Here is a 20539-nt window from a genome sequence, read left to right on the forward strand (position 1 = left end):
GGGACAACGAGTCACTGGTTGAAGAAAAGTTGTTAAAGGAGGTTGAGTTGGGCAGGATGGCGGGCCCCTTTTTGTTGCCGCCTTTTGAAAACTTGCGGGTCTCCCCGCTTGGTTTGGTCCCGAAGAAAGAATCGGGTAAGTTTCGCCTGATACACCATTTGTCGTATCCGGAGGGTGACTCAGTCAACGATGGTATTCCCCAGGAGGAGGTGGCTGTTTCTTACACTTCTTTTGACAAAGCGGTTCTCCTGTTGAATAAAGCCGGTCCGGGGGCCCTTATGGCTAAGTCGGACATTGGGGCACATTTACTTACCCGGCCCATTCGCGATCCAGCGGCGCGTTCTCTGCACAGGATTCGGGTCCGGCTGGGATTTAAGATGGTAGTTCCTCCGCCGTCCACCAGGTGGCGCTGCAGCGCTGAAAATAATCTTAACGCCCCGGAATGCACCATCCCATAGAAGGTGAAGGTGAGCGCTCCCCAAGCGACACATTTTCGGTTTTTAAATGCGGCGGTTTTTCCGAATACGTCGGGTTTTCGTTCGGCCACGCCCCCCGATTTCTGTCGCGCGCATGCCGGCCCCGATGCGCCACAATCCGATCGCGTGCGCCAAAAACCCGGGGCAATTCATGTACAAGCGGCGCAAATCGGAAATATTCGGGTAACACGTCGGGAAAACGCGAATCGGGCCCTTAGTAAATGACCCCCATTGAGTCGGCTTTCCGCCTCCTCCCGGTGCATCCGTCCTGTTTTCATCTACTGGGTTGCAAAATTAACGATTCTTTCTTTGTGGACATGTGCCTTCCCATGGGTTGCTCTATATCCTGTAGGTTTTTTTTTTTTTTAAAAGTATTTATTTTTGCAGTTTTTTGAATTTTTATACAAACATAATAAACAAAACCGAAGAACAAGATTGTCTGTTACATATTTCCTTCCCCCCAATACAGGATTATTATACAACAGCCATGGTAACAGTCAGGTTCTTACTGCGTTTCAAAACTAACTGAGGGATATTACACTGTAGATAACAGCAGGATACTGTAGCCAGACATCTTGATACAACACAAATAACTATTGACACATAGACAATCAGTCACACACACACACACACACACACCAGCACGCTCAGTCTCCTTCATCATGGAGAAGAGTATATATCACACGTGATTATAAGGCTGTATGGGGAGTCACGCACCATCTGGACCAGATGCGATCAAACTTCTGGGGACACTTCCGGTTGGTATACAGAGACCGGTAGTGGGGAATGACACTATTAATGAGTAGTATCCATCTTTTTAATGGAGGGGGCTCCTGGTCCTTCCAGGTCATCACCACCACTTTTCGGGCGTAGTATAGGACAAACCTAAAGAAAATTTTGTCATAGTGGCCATTGACAACTTCGTTTATGATGCCGAGGAGACACACAGAGGGAGACAGTAAGCGTGGGAAATCAAAGTGTAGATTAAGGAACTCCAGCACTTCGGACCAGAAGACATGGACCCTAGGGCAGGACCATACACAATGCAGGAAGGATCCGACTTCAGCCTGACAGCGAAAGCAAAGGTCATTGGGCATTGCTCCCATGCGGAATAGTCTAGCAGGGGTGAAATATACTCGATGGAGGAATTTAGATTGGATCAGGAAGTGCCTCGCGCTCACTACAGATGTGAAGTAGGACAGTTCGACCTCCCTCCAGTCATCATCTGACAGGTCAGGGATATCCTGTCTCCAGCGTTCACAGGCTCTATCAAACGGTCTGGACTTTTGCTCTTGTAGAAGAGCATAGCACTGAGTGAGTGGCTTAGGGAGGTCCGGGGTACTCATCAGAGTCTCTAGTTTGGAGAATTTCACTGTCAGGCTGAAGGAGCCGAATTGGGCTTTGAATGCGTGTCGCAGTTGCGTGTAATGGAAGCTAGCCGTATTGGGTACCGTATGTCTCTCCCTTATCTCGTTGAAGCTGAGTAATTCTGCTTCCGGGGATAATAGCTGGCCTACAAATTTCACCCCCGCCGCCCCCCACATTGTCCAGCCCGGGAGTGAGAGGAAGTGAGAGAGCCACGGATTGAGCCACAATGGAGTCCTGGGCGAGAGAGGGGGAGGGCTGCCTATTTCTACCAGGGATTGCGCCCTACGCCAGCACACCGCTACCGTACGTAGGGGAAGTGGGGTATCAGATGGGGACTTGTATCTGTACAGCAGGTTTGTAAGGGCCTCGTAGGAACCCACCAGGGCACCAGCCAGTGCAGTAGCTGCATTACCCATGTCTATATCTATCCACCACTGGGCATATACTAGCTGGGAAGCCAGGTAATAAAGATACAGATCCGGGGCAGCCAGTCCACCCCTAGACTTGGGAGCCTGAAGCAGCGCTAAACTGAACCGCGGGGCACTACTCTGCCAGTAGAAGGACCTGAGAATGCCGTCCAAGCGTTTAAACAGACTCTTAGGAAGTAGTATAGGGCAGGCATGGAAAAGGTATAGAAATTTTGGGAGAAAAATCATTTTAAATATATTAATACGCCCGTACAAAGACAAGGGGAGAGTGGACCAGGCTTTTAGGCGCGATTCCGTTGCAGCTATCAGGGGTGTAATGTTTAACTCCGTAAATGCCTGGACCTTGCGTGACACCTGGACTCCCAGATATTTAAAGGTGGACACCACCCGGACTGGGACGGGGAGGGAGTGTACCCCTACATCAGATAAGGGAAAGAGGGCCGATTTGTCCCAGTTAACCCGAAGGCCTGAGAACCCCCCATAACGTTCTATCAGGGACAGAAGGGATTCCAGAGAGGGGCCCACGTCTCCAAGGTATACAAGTGTATCATCAGCATATAGAGATACCTTTTCAATAATAGTACCTCTAGTTATGCCCTTAATGCCCTCAGAGTGGCGGATCGCCAAAGCAAGGGGTTCAATGGCGAGTGCAAAGAGAAGGGGAGATAGTGGGCAACCCTGCCTAGTGCCCCTGGCCATAGGGAGAGTAGGTGAGATGTTAAGATTAGTCCGTACCCTAGCCTTGGGGTCGTTATACAGTAGCTTAACCAATGCTGTAAATCGAGGGCCAAAACCCATTCTAGGCAAAAGGGTCCACAAATAGGGCCACTCCACAGAATCAAATGCCTTACAATTATCTAAGGATAATATAAACCCAGGGTCTGGAGACCGCTCTGCCTCTGCAATGTTCAGGTGTAGTCTTTGTATATTTATGTCAGTTCCCCTCCCAGGCATAAAGCCCGTCTGGTCCGGGTGAACCAATGATAGTATTACTTTGTTAAGCCTTGTTGCCAGAATTTTTGCTAGTATTTTAACATCTGAGTTTAGGAGGGAAATTGGGCGGTACGAGTCAGGAAGCAGGGGATCCTTGCCAGGCTTAGGAAGAACTACAATAAGGGCCTCTCGCATGGAGTCGGGGAGGGAACCGCTATCAAGCGCATCGGAGTACAGGCTGAGGAGAAGGGGGACCAGAGTCTCACAGTTATCCCTATACCACTCACCTCCCAGCCCATCAAGTCCAGGTGTCTTACCGGGGGGCAACGATTGGATGGCCAGTTCCACCTCCTCTGCCGAGAGCGGAGCATCAAGCTCCGATGACTGTGCCTGTGTGAGCCTCCAAAGTGGAAGACTGTCAAGGAATCCGGAGATCTCGACGGAAGAGGCGGACAATCTGGAGCTGTAAAGAGATGAATAGTATTCATGAAATACCATGTTAATGGCCCGGGGTTCTGTGATCAATGTTCCGTTACCATCAATAATAGAGGGAACGGAAGCACAGGGGCGTTCAGCCCGCGATAAATACGCAAGCAGCTTCCCGTTTTTATCTCCAAATTCAAAGATGGACGCTTCCCTGGCTAGCAGGCGTTTGCTGGTGCGCTCCTTCACCACAGCTAGATGGTTCCTCTGCGCCTGAGCCCAAGTCTTTTTTTTCCCCGGAGTAGGTTTCTCTAGATACTCCTTTTCTGCAGTCACCAGTACCGCCGTCAGCCTTTCCTCCTGGGCATTTAAGGACTTCCTATGGCCAGCTACCCCCGACATGAATGCCCCCCGCACAGAGGACTTGTACGAGTCCCAGACTAGAAGAGGATCAGGATGGGTTGAGTGTACATCCCAGAACTCGCCATGCGCTGCCCTAACAGTGCTCTGGACCGCAGGGGACAGGAGCCAAGCCGGGTGCAGGCGCCATAAGCGGGAGTCGCTGGGGGGGCCTATAAGGAAACTGATGAGCAAGGCGGAGTGGTCTGACGCACTGCGCGGGCAATAGGATACCTGGTCAACGTGCGGCAACATATCAGGGGAGACAAAGGCCAGATCAATCCGAGAGAAGCTCTTATGAACAGAGGAATAGAATGAATATTCTCTCTCTTGAGGGTGTTTACTACGCCAAACATCGGCGAGGTCTAGAGAGGTGAGCCACTCATTCAGACGGACCGAGCCTGTGTCAAGACCACTTGTACGATCCAAGGAGGGGTTAGGGACTGCATTGAAGTCACCAATACATAGTATCGGACTTGGAGGCATAGCAGCCAGCTTACTGGATATTAGGTGCAATACAGCTGGATCAAAGGGAGGGGGGACATAAATAGACGCAATAGTAAAGGTAAAGCCCCACAAGGCACAATGTATGACTACGTAACGGCCAAAGTGATCCGGTGCTACCTGTATGACCTCTATGGGAAGCGCTTTGGATATGAGTATGGATACTCCCCTAGCGTAGACAGAGTAGGAGGAATGGTAACCTCTAGCCACCCAGGCCCGCTTCAGAGAGAGGACCTTCTGACCCGTAAGGTGTGTCTCTTGGATACATACAATATGGGGGGCCTGACGCTTAATGACATCTAACATCAGAGCCCTCTTGAATTTGGAGTTAAGTCCCCTCACATTCCAACTCATTACCTTAAGTGAACACATCTTAGCGGAAGGGAAAGGGGTGTGGGGAAGTAGACGTGAGCAACCAAGCATTCATCCTTTCATACCACAGAGACATAGACAGACAGACAACAGTGAGCATAACAACTATAACAGAACTGAACTAACAATCCCAAGAATACAAACCCCCTGTCTAACACCCTAACAGCAGTAGTGTAGACCTATACCCACTAACAGTCAAATAGTAGAACAGTGGTCCCTAACTCAAGACAAACCTACACCATTTGTCCCGGGACCTTCAACCCTTAATGAATAGATGATCAGGAGGTTATTAGGCAGCCATATTTAGAGAGAACCAAGGGGAAATAGGGGAGGGGGGGGGAAAGGAGGAAGACGCAGGGAGGTAATGGTAAGGGGGAGGGGGGGAGGGGGGGGGGAGGGAGGGGAAGGGGAGGAGGGAGAGAGTGGAGTGCCATAAATGGCGCACTGGTCAAGATGACCAAGAAGAAAGCGCAAATCAATCACAGGGTACATTTGTGAGGCACGTAAAGTGTAAACAAATATTAGAAAACTGTAACAGTGATTTGGGACCCCTGGATAACTATTCAGGACTAAGTCTAGCACTGTCATTGCATATCAGATAAAAGGATATATGAGTCCAGTCACTCAGGAGGTGCGGGCCTTCCAGCAGGAGCCCGAGGGGCTGCATCAGCCCAGTGAAGTGCTTCGGTTGGGCAGGTGAAGAACCGAGTCTTCTGGCCATCCACAATTCGGAGCTTGGAAGGGTACATCATGGAGTATTTATACCCCTTGTCACGGAGCCGGGCACGGACCTCGGTGAATTGTGCTCGCTGTTTCCTGACGGATGCAGAGAAATCAGGGTAGAAGGACACTCTGCTGTTGGCATAGAGAATTTCTCCCTTGGTACGGACAGCCCTGAGGATAGAGTCCCTGTCCCTAAAGTGCAGCAGCCGGGCCAGGAAGGGTCTTGGATTGCCCCCTGGGGGGCCAGGGCGGGATGGCACACGATGGGCCCTTTCCACTGTGAAGAACGGGGAGAAGGTATCTGCAGGCAGCATATTTTTGAGCCAATTTTCAAAAAAGGATACAGGGTCAGACCCCTCCACTTTTTCGGGGAGGCCAACCACTCTGACGTTGTTCCGTCGCAGGCGGTTTTCGAGGTCATCAGCTCTGTCGATGGAAGCAGACATTTGGCGCTGAAGCTCTCTGATCTGTGTCGGCATGGGCCTCTGGACATCTTCCACCTCAGATATTCTGCGTTCAGTTTCAGTAATTCGCTCTTTAGCTTTGTGGACATCATGTCGTAATAGAACAAAGTCCTGTCGCAGCTCATCCACCTTGGTGACCAGTTTGGATTGGCATCCGTTAATGGCCGCCAGCACCTCTGCAAATTTCCGATCCAACTCCGTGGCCGCGTCAGACGGATCAACACCCTCTTCATAGCTTACAAGCTGCGGCGGACTCTGGGAGCCTTCAAAGAGGGAGGGAGAGGAGTTTGGGGACCCCTGAGGAGAGCAAGGCTGTGTGCGGGAGAATCTCCCTAACTTTTTGGCAGCGTTCGACTGTATCTGTGCAAGAACGGCTTGGGATGTGGAGCAATCCTGCGCGTCCAGGGGTTCCAGGGACTGGAATGGAGGATCTTCATGGACGGATTCATCATCCGATGGAGGCGCAGACACCCCGGACGCTGTTTTGAGCATTTTAGCCGTCCTCCTCCGGTTACCCATGGCGTCTGGGCAGGGGGGGGGCCAGTGATAAACAATCAAGGAGCCTAGCGTCCAGTAGTTAGCAGAGATACAGTCCAAACCCACGTGGAGTATTGCAGCGGCACTGCAAGGGTTAATATAAAACAGAACCCAGGAGCAGGGGATCACTGGGAGTATGGAGGACTCAGTGCTGGGCTGTATAGCTTGGGGTCCCCAGGGCAGAGGTGGGCAGCAGCAGGGGAATTTCTTCCCTACCTGGTCCTGGATCGGTCCAGCAGTGTCAGGGTTAACCCTGCGCGCCTAGGCCTCAGGCAGCGCAGGGGAGTCCACAGGATGGCGCCTCCAGCAGGATGCAGTGCTAGCTGGAGCGCTGTCACAGTGCCTCCGGTAGTGGGAACGGCGTCTCAGGCTGCCGGAGAGGAGGATGATTTCCCCGGTGATCGTTACAGCTGCACCGGGCGGCTAGGAGCGGGCCGCCGCGCGGGTCACGTGGTCGGCCGCGGCGAAGTACGGAGGAGCGGCGCGGAGTCCGCAGCCGCCTCCAAATCGGGACCGGAGGACAGCGGCAAGCGTGTGGGGCACCCCGGAGCTGGAGGGAACAGGTACAGGTGGGGGATGGCTGCCTTAGAAGGGAGATGGGGTGTCGGGTCCCGGGAGCTCCGCGGCGCACGTCTCCTCAGTCCGGCATCAGGCCACGCCCCCCATCCTGTAGGTTTTTTTGAAATGTTTAGCAGTTTTTTGGAGTGGGTTCTTCGTTTTGAGGCTGGTTCGAATTGGGTCATTCATTATTTGGATGATTTTTTGTTTGTGGGTCCGAAGGACTCTCATGAGTGCTTGAGACTATTGAACATGTTCCGTCACTTCGCAGAATTTTTTGGTGTTCCTTTGTCAGCAGAGAAGACGGAGGGTCCCACTCACCGTCTGACCTTTCTGGGTATTTTGATTGACGCAGAAGGAATGACTCTCAGCCTCCCTGCTGATAAATTGGAACGTTTGCGGGGTGACATTGACTTGTGCCTTTTGTCAGATAAAGTGACCTTGCAGCGACTGCAGTCCGTGCTGGGCCAGTTGGCCTTTGCGTGTAGAATTTTTCCCATGGGTAGAGTTTTTGCCAGGAGGTTGTCGCTGGCTACGGCCGGTGTTGCGAAGCCATATCATCATGTGCATTTGACGGCGGTTCTGAAAGACGATTTGCGGGTCTGGAGGTCTTTTTTGACGGATTATACTGGTGTGTCAGCATTCCTTGAACAAGAGATTGACAACGCTGACTTGCAGTTATTTACGGACGCGGCAGGATCGGTGGGGTACGGTGCCATATTTGGTAAGCAGTGGTCAGCGGAGCGGTGGCCGCCACAGTGGTTGGAGAGGGATTTCACAAAGAATTTGACCTTGCTAGAGCTCTTTCCGGTTGTGGTGGCTGTGGAACTTTGGGGTCATGAGATGGCAAATAAAAGGATTCGTTTTTGGTCGGACAACGAAAGTACGGTCCGGGCCCTGAATGGTCTCACCTCCAGTTCTTTGCAGGTTCTTGCCCTGCTTAGGCATTTGGTTCTGCGATGTTTGCAGTTGAATATAGTCTTCAGGGCTAGGCATGTTCCTGGCGAGTTTAATGTGGTTGCTGATGTGCTATCTCGTTTTCAGCTACAGCGTTTCAGGGATTTCCACCCCCTGGCGGACCCGGAGGGGTCCCCCTGCCCCCCCTTCCTGTGGGACCTGGTGGTGAACAGTTGACACCGTTGATCCAATCCTCATTGGCGGAGAGCACCTGGAACAGTCATGGTAAGGCGTGGGGCGAGTGGTACAGCTTGCTGTCAGAAGAACGAGGGGATCGGGTAACAGTAGCTAAGACTACTACACTGCGCTACCTGTCCTGCCTACGTGCGCAGGGTCTGTCGTTCACAGCAGTTAGAAAACGATTGGCCGGGGTTTCCTTTGTTTTTAAATTGTGGGGTATTCAGGATGTCACTTAGGATGTTCAAGGACTAATTGTTTTTTCTTTTTAGGTTTTCCCCGGCCTAGGGTTTGGCTGGTCGGCCACTCCTATATATATTGGGCGGCTCGGCGAGCAGCAGTTCGGCCGGGAGGTTTAAACCTGGGGTTCACCAATGCGGATCTGTCCTGGAGGGGAATCAGGGGCCTGAAATGGCTGCAAGTGCTACCTGAGGTGGTGGCAATCAGCAAGTCCTCCCCGGGTCCGACGGTGCTTGTGGTGCATGCCGGAGGGAACGACATGTGTTCAACACGTCTGGCGGAATTGATTTCAGTCATGAAGTCGGACTTTGAGCGTTTCGCAGTTTTCTTCCAGGACTTGGTGGTGGTATGGTCGGAGATCGTGCCGCGAGGAATCTGGAATGGTGCCCGTAACCCAGAATCCATCGAAAGGGCGAGGAGGATGCTGAATATGAGGGTTGCGCGTTTTGTTAGGTCCAGGTGTGGGGTAGTGGTTAGGCATCGGCAGTTGGAGGGAGATAATGCAGGCCTCATGAGGGAGGACGGTGTTCACCTCAATGACATCGGCCTGGATATTTTCCTTTCTGGTTTGCAGGACGCTATCGAGAGGGCCTTATTCCTTTTGTGTGGGGGTCGGAGCACAGTGTAGGGTTACACTGTTCTCCTAGTGGCCTGTGGTGGAATCTTGACCCTCTCGGCGGTTAGTTAAATCACCTGACGGAACAACTAGGACATGCCCCCGCGGAGGCGGGGCCAGGCATGCAAGGTGAAGTTAGGGTAAGGGTCAGGGTTCTTCCCACAGGTCATTTAATTTTTGTTATGTAAATAATAAAGCTGTGGCCGACCCCCTGTTTTTTATCCCAAGAATTGGTAGTTGCGTTGGTTTTTGGGAAGGGGGGAGTGGGGTACATTTTTGGTTGGGTAACGTTAATACGGTCAGTCTGCTCAGCCCGCAGGCTGTATAAGCGTGGGGGCTGCAGGACTGGCCGTGCTCTGCTCCTTTAAGGGGCACGGACCCTCCTGCTCTCCCCCTCCCCTTTTCCCCCGCTGTAAGTTCTCATTGGTGGCCAGTGAGTTCCGCTGGCCACTGGGGGGCAGCGGGCCAGGATACTTATTCTTGAGCGCGGAGCTAGCCAGCCTCTTTGACTGCTCCGCGCTCAAGAGATCCCCACCCACCCTCCCTATGTTCATATTGTGTTATTGTTTTTGTTAATTTTTATTCGATCTTTGTTATTCTGTTATTCATGTTTGTTGTTGGTAGTCACAGCTTGGCCTGTGGTGGAATCTTGACCCTCTCGGCGGTTAGTTAAATCACCTGACGGAACAACTAGGACATGCCCCCGCGGAGGCGGGGCCAGGCATGCAAGGTGAAGTTTGGGTAAGGGTCAGGGTTCTTCCCACAGGTCATTTAATTTTTGTTATGTAAATAATAAAGCTGTGGCCGACCCCCTGTTTTTTATCCCAAGAATTGGTAGTTGCGTTGGTTTTTGGGAAGGGGGGAGTGGGGTACAATTTTGGTTGGGTAACGTTAATACGGTCAGTCTGCACTGTGCCGCAATTTACTAAGATCGTGCGTTCCGAAATCCTGCATGTGTTGCTCAGGTCCGTCGGAGTTCACCTTCTCCTTCCTGGTGCATGTAAGTGCATTGTCTTGTGACACAATTTGAAAGTTAAATCTCACGCTTAGTCCGAATCAGTCGGATCGTCCAATGGCACGCCCCCTGATTTATGCCGCATGAAATCCAGTGCAGCATGCTACACTATCCCAGTGCAAACTCCTGTGAAATACCTGTCAAAGCAGCGCAAATCCCCAAAACCGCGAACAGTCCGACAAAAGTGCAATCTTACTCTTACACTTAGTAAATAAGCCCCAATGTCTAGATTCCAGAACCTTCGAAGAGAGGTGATGAGCCTCCCTAACAGCTCCTAGCCTAAAGAGGCTGCTATTCATAACTTCCCACATGCCTATGCATTGGCAGGGGTGTTGCACATGAATGCTCCCTTCCCCATCCTTCCATAGGTCGCACTGAGCAGGGACTATCTTGCTGTGTTGGCACTATTTGGGTTGCAGTTTACTCATCACTTGTCATCACTGCACTAATTCACAAACTCAATAATAATTCTCACCATCTTTCCCCGGAGAACCACTAAGTCCTGGTAGTCCCGGGGGGCCCACCATACCGCTACTCCCCACTTCTCCTTTCAGGCCAGCGGAACCTATGATAAAATATTGATGAACAAGCAAAAGGAGGGTACCGGTCCCACGCACAGCAACCCCCACCACACACCATGCGTAGTGCCCCCTCTACTAGACACACAGCGCTGCCCACCATACACATAGTGCCCTCCAACACACACACAACGCCCTCCACCACACACCATATACATAGTGGCATCTACTACACACACAGTGCCCCCACCATATACATAGTGCCGTCTACTACACACACAGTGCCCCCACCATATACGTAGTGCCGTCTACTACACACACAGTGCCCCCACCATATACATAGTGCCGTCTACTACACACACAGTGCCCCCACCATATACATAGTGCCGTCTACCACAAACACAACGCCTTCATCCACACACAGCAACCTCCAGCACATGCGTAGCGCCCTCTCTACTACACACACAGCAACCTCCACACCATACACATAGTGCCATCTACCACACAAACAGTGCCCCCTCCACCACACACAGCAACCTCCACCACATGTGTAGCGCCCCCTCTGCTACACACAGTGTCCCCCACCATACACATAGTGCCCTCAACTACACACGCAGTGCCCCCACCATACAAAGCAACCTCAACCACACACACAACACCCTCCACCAAACACAGCAACCTCCACCACATGTGTAGCGCCCCCTCTACCACACACACACAACACCCTCCACCACACACAGCAACCTCCACCACATGCATAGCTCCCCCTCTATTACACACACAGTGCCCCCCACATACACATATTGCCCCCCACCACACACACAACGCCCTCCACCACACAAAGCAACCTCCACCTCATACGTAGCACCCCCTACCACACACACAGTTTCCCCCATCATACACATAGTGCCATCTACCCCACAAACAGTGCCCCCCACCAGCACACACACAACGCCCTCCACCACACACACAGTGCCCCCACTATTACCACACACACAGCAAGCTCCACCACACACCTTGCGCCCCTGTCTACCACACACAGAGTCCTCTCCCCCATTCATAGCAACATCCACCACACACACAGTGCCCCCAACATACACAGTAACCTCTACCACACACACAGTGCCCACACCATACACAGCAACCTCCACCACACACACAGCAACCTCCACCTCACACACAGAAACCTCCACCACACACACAGCAACCTCCACCACACACAGTGCCCCCCACCATACACAGTGCCCCCAACATACACAGCAACCTCTACCACACACACACAGTGCCAACACCATACACAGCAACACCCACCACACACACAGTGCCCCCACCATACACAGCAACCTCCACCACACACAGTGCCCACACCATACACAGCAACCTCCATCACACACACAGTGCCCACACCATACACAACAACACCCACCACACACACAGTGCCCCCACCATACACAGCAACCTCCACCACACACACAGTGCCCCCACCATACACAGCAACCTCTACCACACACACAGTGCCCCCCACCACACACAGAGTGCCCCCACCACACACACAGCACCCTCCACCACACACACAGCAACCTCCACCACGCATACAGCACCCTCCACCACACAAACAGAAACCTCCACCACACACACAGCAACCTCCACCACACACAGTGCCCCCACCATACACAGAAACCTCCACCACGCATACAGCAACCTCCACCACACACAGTGCCCCCACCACACACACAGCAACCTCCACCACACACACAGCACCCTCCACCACACACAGCACCCTCCACCACACACACAGCACCCTCCACCACACACACAGCACCCTCCACCACACACAGCGACCTCCACCACACACACAGCACCCTCCACCACACACACAGCAACCTCCACCACGCATACAGCACCCTCCACCACACACACAGAAACCTCCACCACACACACAGCACCCTCCACCACACACACAGCAACCTCCACCACGCATACAGCACCCTCCACCACACAAACAGAAACCTCCACCACACACACAGCAACCTCCACCACACACAGTGCCCCCACCATACACAGAAACCTCCACCACGCATACAGCAACCTCCACCACACACAGTGCCCCCACCACACACACAGCAACCTCCACCACACACACAGCACCCTCCACCACACACAGCACCCTCCACCACACACACAGCACCCTCCACCACACACACAGCACCCTCCACCACACACAGCGACCTCCACCACACACACAGCACCCTCCACCACACACACAGCAACCTCCACCACGCATACAGCACCCTCCACCACACACACAGAAACCTCCACCACACACACAGCACCCTCCACCACACACACAGCAACCTCCACCACACACACACAGCAACCTCCACCACACACACAGCACCCTCCACCACACACACAGCACCCTCCACCACACACACAGCACCCTCCACCACACACAGCGACCTCCACCACACACAGCACCCTCCACCACACACACAGCAACCTCCACCACGCATACAGCACCCTCCACCACACACACAGAAACCTCCACCACACACACAGCACCCTCCACCACACACACAGCAACCTCCACCACACACACACAGCAACCTCCACCACACACAGCACCCTCCACCACACACAGCGACCTCCACCACACACAGTGCCCCCTACCATACACAGCAACCTCCACTACCACAATGGCAACACCATGTCCCTCACCTTTTTCTCCTTTGGGTCCTGGTATTCCCTGGGGTCCTCGCTCCCCTGGTCTCCCATCTCTTCCCAGATGCCCTGAAATAATACATGTGTTATCATATGAACAAATCCCAGTCCGCCATGTGTATAAATGTGATACTGTGTTTCCCCGAAAATAAGGCAGCGTCTAAAGAGGCGCAAGGTCTTATAGCAGGGGACGTCTTATCTTCCATGACCAAGAATTCACTTTTATTGTTAAAAAAAACTGAATATATATGAATCTACTGCAGTCATGTGATCACCTGAGCCCCAGCAAGTCCTGTGCCTCTATGTCCCGGTACCACAATCTCTGGCGCATTTATCAACAACTTCTCTCACGTCTTATACGTCTCGTAAATAAGCCCCATTGGGGCACATTTACTTACCCGGTCCAGTCGCGTTCCAGCGGCGGGTTCTCCGGCGCTGATTCGGGTTCTGCCGGGATTCACTAAGGTCCGTGCGCCGATATTCACCAGGTGTCGCTGCTGCGCCGAGGTCCGCCGGAGTTCTCCTGCTTTTTTCTGGTGTATGTGAGTGCTTGATCTTGCGACACAAATGGCTTTTTAAATTCTGCGGTTTTTCCGAATGCCCGGTGGCCACGCCCCCTGATTTTTGTCGCTCGAAAGTCGCCGCGATTGCGCCAAAAATCTATCGCGTGCGCCACAATCCCGTGAAATACAGCGCAAAGAGGAAATATTCGGGAAAAACCCGACGGATTCGCGGCTGAGGACCCTTAGTAAATGTGCCCCCATGTGCCGGATATCCTGCATGTGTCGCTTCCCTGCTCAGGTCCGGCCCCTGATTTGTGTCGTGTGAAAGCCGGCGCGATTGCGATACAATCACCGTGCGTGCGACACAATCCCCGAAAAGTTGGGAAACCGACAAAAATGCGGCCACGGAATCCTTCGTAAATAAGCCCCATTGGGGCACATTTACTTACCCGGTCCAGTCGTGATCCAGCGGCGGGTTCTCCGGCGCTGATTCGGGTTCTGCCGGGATTCACTAAGGTCCGTGCGCCGATATTCACCAGGTGTCGCTGCTGCGCTGAGGTCCGCCGGAGTTCCCCTGCTTTTTTCTGGTGTATGTGAGTGCTTGATCTTGCGAAACAAATGGCTTTTTAAATTCTGCGGTTTTTCCGAATCCGCCGGGTTGTCCGATGGCCACGCCCCCTGATTTCTGTCGCGCGAAAGTCGCTGCGATTGCGCCAAAAATCGATCGCGTGCGCCACAATCCCGTGAAATACAGCGCAAAGAGGAAATATTCGGGAAAAACCCGACGGATTCGCGGCTGCGGACCCTTAGTAAATGTGACCCAGTGTGTCCCAAGACTTGCACTTACATACACCGGGAGGAAGATGGTGAACTCTGTTGGACCTGAGCGGGGAAGCGACACATGCAGGAAATCGGGCGCACGATCTACGGACAATGCACTTTCGGGAACTCCTCCGGACCGGGTAAGTAAATGTGCCCCTATTTACCTGTTTCTCCTTTCTGTCCCTTTTCTCCGGCTCCTCCGGGAATTCCTGGGGATCCTGTTCAGGGGAGAGCGGAGGATTATTACCGTGTAGAGATGTGGCCCCGGGTCATCTGGACCTGATACCAAGTCTCTAGGGTCCAGATCACACTCACCCCCCTCTTACCTCTCATTCCTTGCATCCCCCCCTCTTACCTCTCATTCCTTGCATCACCCCCTCTTACCTCTCATTCCTTGCATCACCCCCCTCTTACCTCTCGTTCCCTGCATCACCCCCCTCTTACCTCTCATTCCTTGCATCACCCCCCTCTTACCTCTCATAACTTGCATCACCCCCTCTTACCTCTCATTCCTTGCATCACCCCCCTCTTACCTCTCATTCCTTGCATCACCCCCCTCTTACCTCTCATTCCCTGCATCACCCCCTGTTACCTCTCATTCCTTGCATCACCCCCTGTTACCTCTCATTCCCTGCATCACCCCCCTCTTACCTCTCATTCCTTGCATCACCCCCTCTTACCTCTCATTCCTTGCATCACCCCCCTCTTACCTCTCATTCCTTGCATCACCCCCTGTTACCTCTCATTCCTTGCATCACCCCCTCTTACCTCTCATTCCTTGCATCACCCCCTCTTACCTCTCATTCCTTGCATCACCCCCTCTTACCTCTCATTCCTTGCATCACCCCCTCTTACCTCTCATTCCTTGCATCACCCCCTCTTACCTCTCATTCCTTGCATCACCCCCCTCTTACCTCTCATTCCTTGCATCACCCCCCTCTTACCTCTCATTCCTTGCATCCCCCCCTCTTACCTCTCATTCCCTGCATCACCCCCCTCTTACCTCTCATTCCTTGCATCACCCCCTCTTACCTCTCATTCCTTGCATCACCCCCTCTTACCTCTCATTCCTTGCATCACCCCCTCTTACATCTCAATCCTTGCATCCCCCCTTACCCCTCATTCCTTGCATCACCCCCTCTTACCTCTCATTCCTTGCATCACCCCACCTTACCTCTCATTCCTTGCATTATCCCCTCACCCCTCATTTCTTGTGTCACCCCTCCCTCTTACCCCTGATTCTTTCCTTCACCCCTCCCACCCTTCAATCCTTGCATCCCCCCCTTATTCCTTGTATCACCCCTCCCTCTTACCCATCATTTGCTTGCATCACCCCTATCTTACCCCTCATCCCTTGCATCATTCCCCACCCCTAATTCCTTGTATGACCCCCTCCCTCTTATACTTCATTCCTTGTATCACCCCCCTTACCCCTCATTCTTTGTAGCACCTCCACTTACCCCTCATTTCTTCTATGACCCCTCACTCTTACCCCTTATTTTATGCATTTCTTACCTGGGGTACCATTCATTCCATTTTCCCCCTTAATTCCTTGTGGCCCTTGTGCACCCGGGGGCCCGGAAGGACCACGATCTCCTGCATGTCACATAATAAGAGGATGTATTACAAACAGGAGAAAACAGGAGGCTCCAGGAGCCACCTCCCACCACCTACAGGTAATTTCTTTACCAAGGTCATGTATCTGTTACTTTATGTCTAATTAACACAAGGAGGAGTCCGACAGTCCGGGTCACAACAAGACAGCAAGTAAAGTACACAATCGAATACTCGTACTACGTTTTGGCGTGCATACATCGTGTGAGTGCAGCCTTATATGGTTAAAGTAGAATGGTATTTTTTGTTACGGTAATTTATTAAAGTCTCACGGTATACTACGACCCCACCACACACAGGTGCTGCATGTCCCCAATGCCCCCCACAGTCACCAGGCCTCTTACCCTTTGCCCCATCTTGTCCTGGATTTCCCATCTCGCCCTTTATACCTAAAGAAAACAGAAAGAACGTTTATTCTGTACAGTGCAGAGAGTTTGCAGTGCCATAAGACACCACCAGGGAGCAACAGGTGCCCCTTACGTGTGTCTGGACATCTTCCCCCTCTGATGCTTTAGTGTCTTTTAGCAGCAGGCCGTTGCCTCAGTGCAGACAGGACCAGGAGGGCAACTCCATGTGCAACATCCCCCGCCAGGCCTAGCCTTTTATTGTGGGCCTGGAGGCAGCCGGGGCCCAGAATACTGGAGTGGCTGGCGGTTGTGGGCCGCGGCGCACTGATGCTTGGTATGGGGACCGGAGGGCTGTCCTACAGCCTGGCAGGTCTCCAGCAGGTGGTGTGTGCAAGAAATATGGAGGGAGAGGCTGATGCAATGGTTTCTCCCTTGGGATATGTTGTCCCTGGGTAATGGATGGGGAGCCCGTGGTGGTAACAGCCATATCCAGGGATTAGACGGAGCGAATCTTGTGCAAATCAACTTACAGTTCTTTATACAACAGCAGACAGCAGGCAACGGGCAAACAGCAGTAGATTCTGCAAGCTGGTGAGCTGGTGGGAGGTAGCTGGTCCGCAGGATGTAGGTAGAACTGTGTCCAATAATGGAAGCTGAAGTTCCGGGCTGGAGTCTCCTGACCCTCTGGTATCAGGCAGCAGCCTTGGGTACGGCTTCTTCCTGGCAGTGGGTCAGGACAGCAGCTCTTGGAGGGAGCTACACACTGGACCTGCTTCTCTATCTACTCACTGAATTCCAAGACCATGTGCTCCCACCCAGCAGAGGTTTTTATACTCCCCTGGTCAGGTGGTAGCACTCCTCCAACCAGCTTCCAGCTTGCTTAAAAGGTACCTATTTGGACAATACAAAAAACCTGCAGAACCTACAGCTGCAATAACACCATGGGGCTTATTTACTTAACCGGACTTGCGCAGTTCACGAAAGTGCATTGTCTGGCTATAATGCACTGTGCCGCAATTTACTAAGATCGTGCGTTCCGAAATACTGCATGTGTTGCTCAGGTCCGTTGGAGTTCACCTTCTCCTTCCTGGTGCATGTAAGTGCATTGTCTTGTGACACAATTTGAAAGTTAAATCTCACGCTTAGTCCGAATCAGTCGGATCGTCCAATGGCACGCCCCCTGATTTATGCCGCATGAAATCCAGTGCAGCATGCTACACTATCCCAGTGCAAACTCCTGTGAAATACCTGTCAAAGCAGCGCAAATCCCCAAAACCGCGAACAGTCCGACAAAAGTGCAATCTTACTCTTACACTTAGTAAATAAGCCCCAATGTCTAGATTCCAGAACCTTCGAAGAGAGGTGATGAGCCTCCCTAACAGCTCCTAGCCTAAAGAGGCTGCTATTCATAACTTCCCACATGCCTATGCATTGGCAGGTGTGTTGCACATGAATGCTCCCTTCCCCATCCTTCCATAGGTCGCACTGAGCAGGGACTATCTTGCTGTGTTGGCACTATTTGGGTTGCAGTTTACTCATCACTTGTCATCACTGCACTAATTCACAAACTCAATAATAATTCTCACCATCTTTCCCCGGAGAACCACTAAGTCCTGGTAGTCCCGGGGGGCCCACCATACCGCTACTCCCCACTTCTCCTTTCAGGCCAGCGGAACCTATGATAAAATATTGATGAACAAGCAAAAGGAGGGTACCGGTCCCACGCACAGCAACCTCCACCACACACCATGTGCAGTGCCCCCTCTACTAGACACACAGCGCTGCCCACCATACACATAGTGCCCTCTACCACACACACAACGCCCTTAACCACACACAGGGCCTCCCACCACCACACACACAACGCCCTCCAACACACACACAACGTCCTCCACCACACACAACGCCCTCCACCACACACCATATACATAGTGCCGTCTACTACACACACAGTGCCCCCACCATATACATAGTGCCGTCTACTACACACACAGTGCCCCCACCATATACATAGTGCCGTCTACTACACACACAGTGCCCCCACCATATACGTAGTGCCGTCTACTACACACACAGTGCCCCCACCATATACATAGTGCCGTCTACTACACACACAGTGCCCCCACCATATACATAGTGCCGTCTACTACACACACAGTGCCCCCACCATATACATAGTGCCGTCTACTACACACACAGTGCCCCCACCATATACGTAGTGCCGTCTACTACACACACAGTGCCCCCACCATATACGTAGTGCCGTCTACTACACACACAGTGCCCCCACCATATACATAGTGCCGTCTACTACACACACAGTGCCCCCACCATATACGTAGTGCCGTCTACCACAAACACAACGCCTTCATCCACACACAGCAACCTCCAGCACATGCGTAGCGCCCTCTCTACTACACACACAGCAACCTCCACACCATACACATAGTGCCCTCTACCACACAAACAGTTCCCCCGCCACCACACACAATGCCCTCCACCACAGACAGCAACCTCCACCACATGTGTAGCGCCCCCTCTGCTACACACACAGCAACCTCCACACCATACACATAGTGCCCTCAACTACACACGCAGTGCCCCCACCATACAAAGCAACCTCAACCACACACACAACACCCTCCACCAAACACAGCAACCTCCACCACATGTGTAGCGCCCCCTCTACCACACACACACAACACCCTCCACCACACACAGCAACCTCCACCACATGCATAGCTCCCCCTCTATTACACACACAGTGCCCCCCACATACACATATTGCCCCCCACCACACACACAACGCCCTCCACCACACAAAGCAACCTCCACCTCATGCGTAGCACCCCCTACCACACACACAGTTTCCCCCATCATACACATAGTGCCATCTACCCCACACACAGTGCCCCCCACCAGCACACACACAACGCCCTCCACCACACACACAGTGCCCCCACTATTACCACACACACAGCAAGCTCCACCACACACCTTGCGCCCCTGTCTACCACACACAGAGTCCTCTCCCCCATTCATAGCAACATCCACCACACACACAGTGCCCCCAACATACACAGTAACCTCTACCACACACACAGTGCCCACACCATACACAGCAACCTCCACCACACACACAGCAACCTCCACCTCACACACAGAAACCTCCACCACACACACAGCAACCTCCACCACACACAGTGCCCCCCACCATACACAGTGCCCCCAACATACACAGCAACCTCTACCACACACACACAGTGCCAACACCATACACAGCAACACCCACCACACACACAGTGCCCCCACCATACACAGCAACCTCCACCACACACAGTGCCCACACCATACACAGCAACCTCCAGCACACACACAGTGCCCACACCATACACAACAACACCCACCACACACACAGTGCCCCCACCATACACAGCAACCTCCACCACACACACACAGTGCCCCCACCATACACAGCAAACTCTACCACACACACAGTGCCCCCCACCACACACAGAGTGCCCCCACCACACACACAGCACCCTCCACCACACACAGCACCCTCCACCACACACACAGCACCCTCCACCACACACACAGCAACCTTCACCACGCATACAGCACCCTCCACCACACACACAGAAACCTCCACCACACACACAGCAACCTCCACCACACCCAGTGCCCCCACCATACACAGAAACCTCCACCACGCATACAGCAACCTCCACCACACACAGTGCCCCCACCACACACACAGCAACCTCCACCACACACACAGCACCCTCCACCACACACAGCACCCTCCACCACACACATAGCAC

General features: G+C 52.8%; 1 protein-coding gene across 2 annotated transcripts in view; it reads right to left on the minus strand.

Moving 5' to 3' along the window:
- Window positions 1-20539, minus strand: part of MARCO (macrophage receptor with collagenous structure) — a 55609-nt gene that overhangs the window by 22109 nt on the left and 12961 nt on the right. For both annotated transcript variants that reach the window (XM_072122177.1, XM_072122176.1), the window contains 6 exons: window positions 18302-18391; window positions 16713-16757; window positions 16270-16350; window positions 14919-14972; window positions 13427-13498; window positions 10666-10755 (listed from right to left, as the gene is read on the minus strand). In XM_072122177.1, coding sequence (XP_071978278.1) covers window positions 10666-10755; window positions 13427-13498; window positions 14919-14972; window positions 16270-16350; window positions 16713-16757; window positions 18302-18391 — 432 coding nt within the window. The remainder of the gene's footprint in view (window positions 1-10665; window positions 10756-13426; window positions 13499-14918; window positions 14973-16269; window positions 16351-16712; window positions 16758-18301; window positions 18392-20539) is intronic.

Source organism: Engystomops pustulosus, chromosome 8 (assembly GCF_040894005.1).
Source record: "Engystomops pustulosus chromosome 8, aEngPut4.maternal, whole genome shotgun sequence".
Taxonomy (NCBI): domain Eukaryota; kingdom Metazoa; phylum Chordata; class Amphibia; order Anura; family Leptodactylidae; genus Engystomops; species Engystomops pustulosus.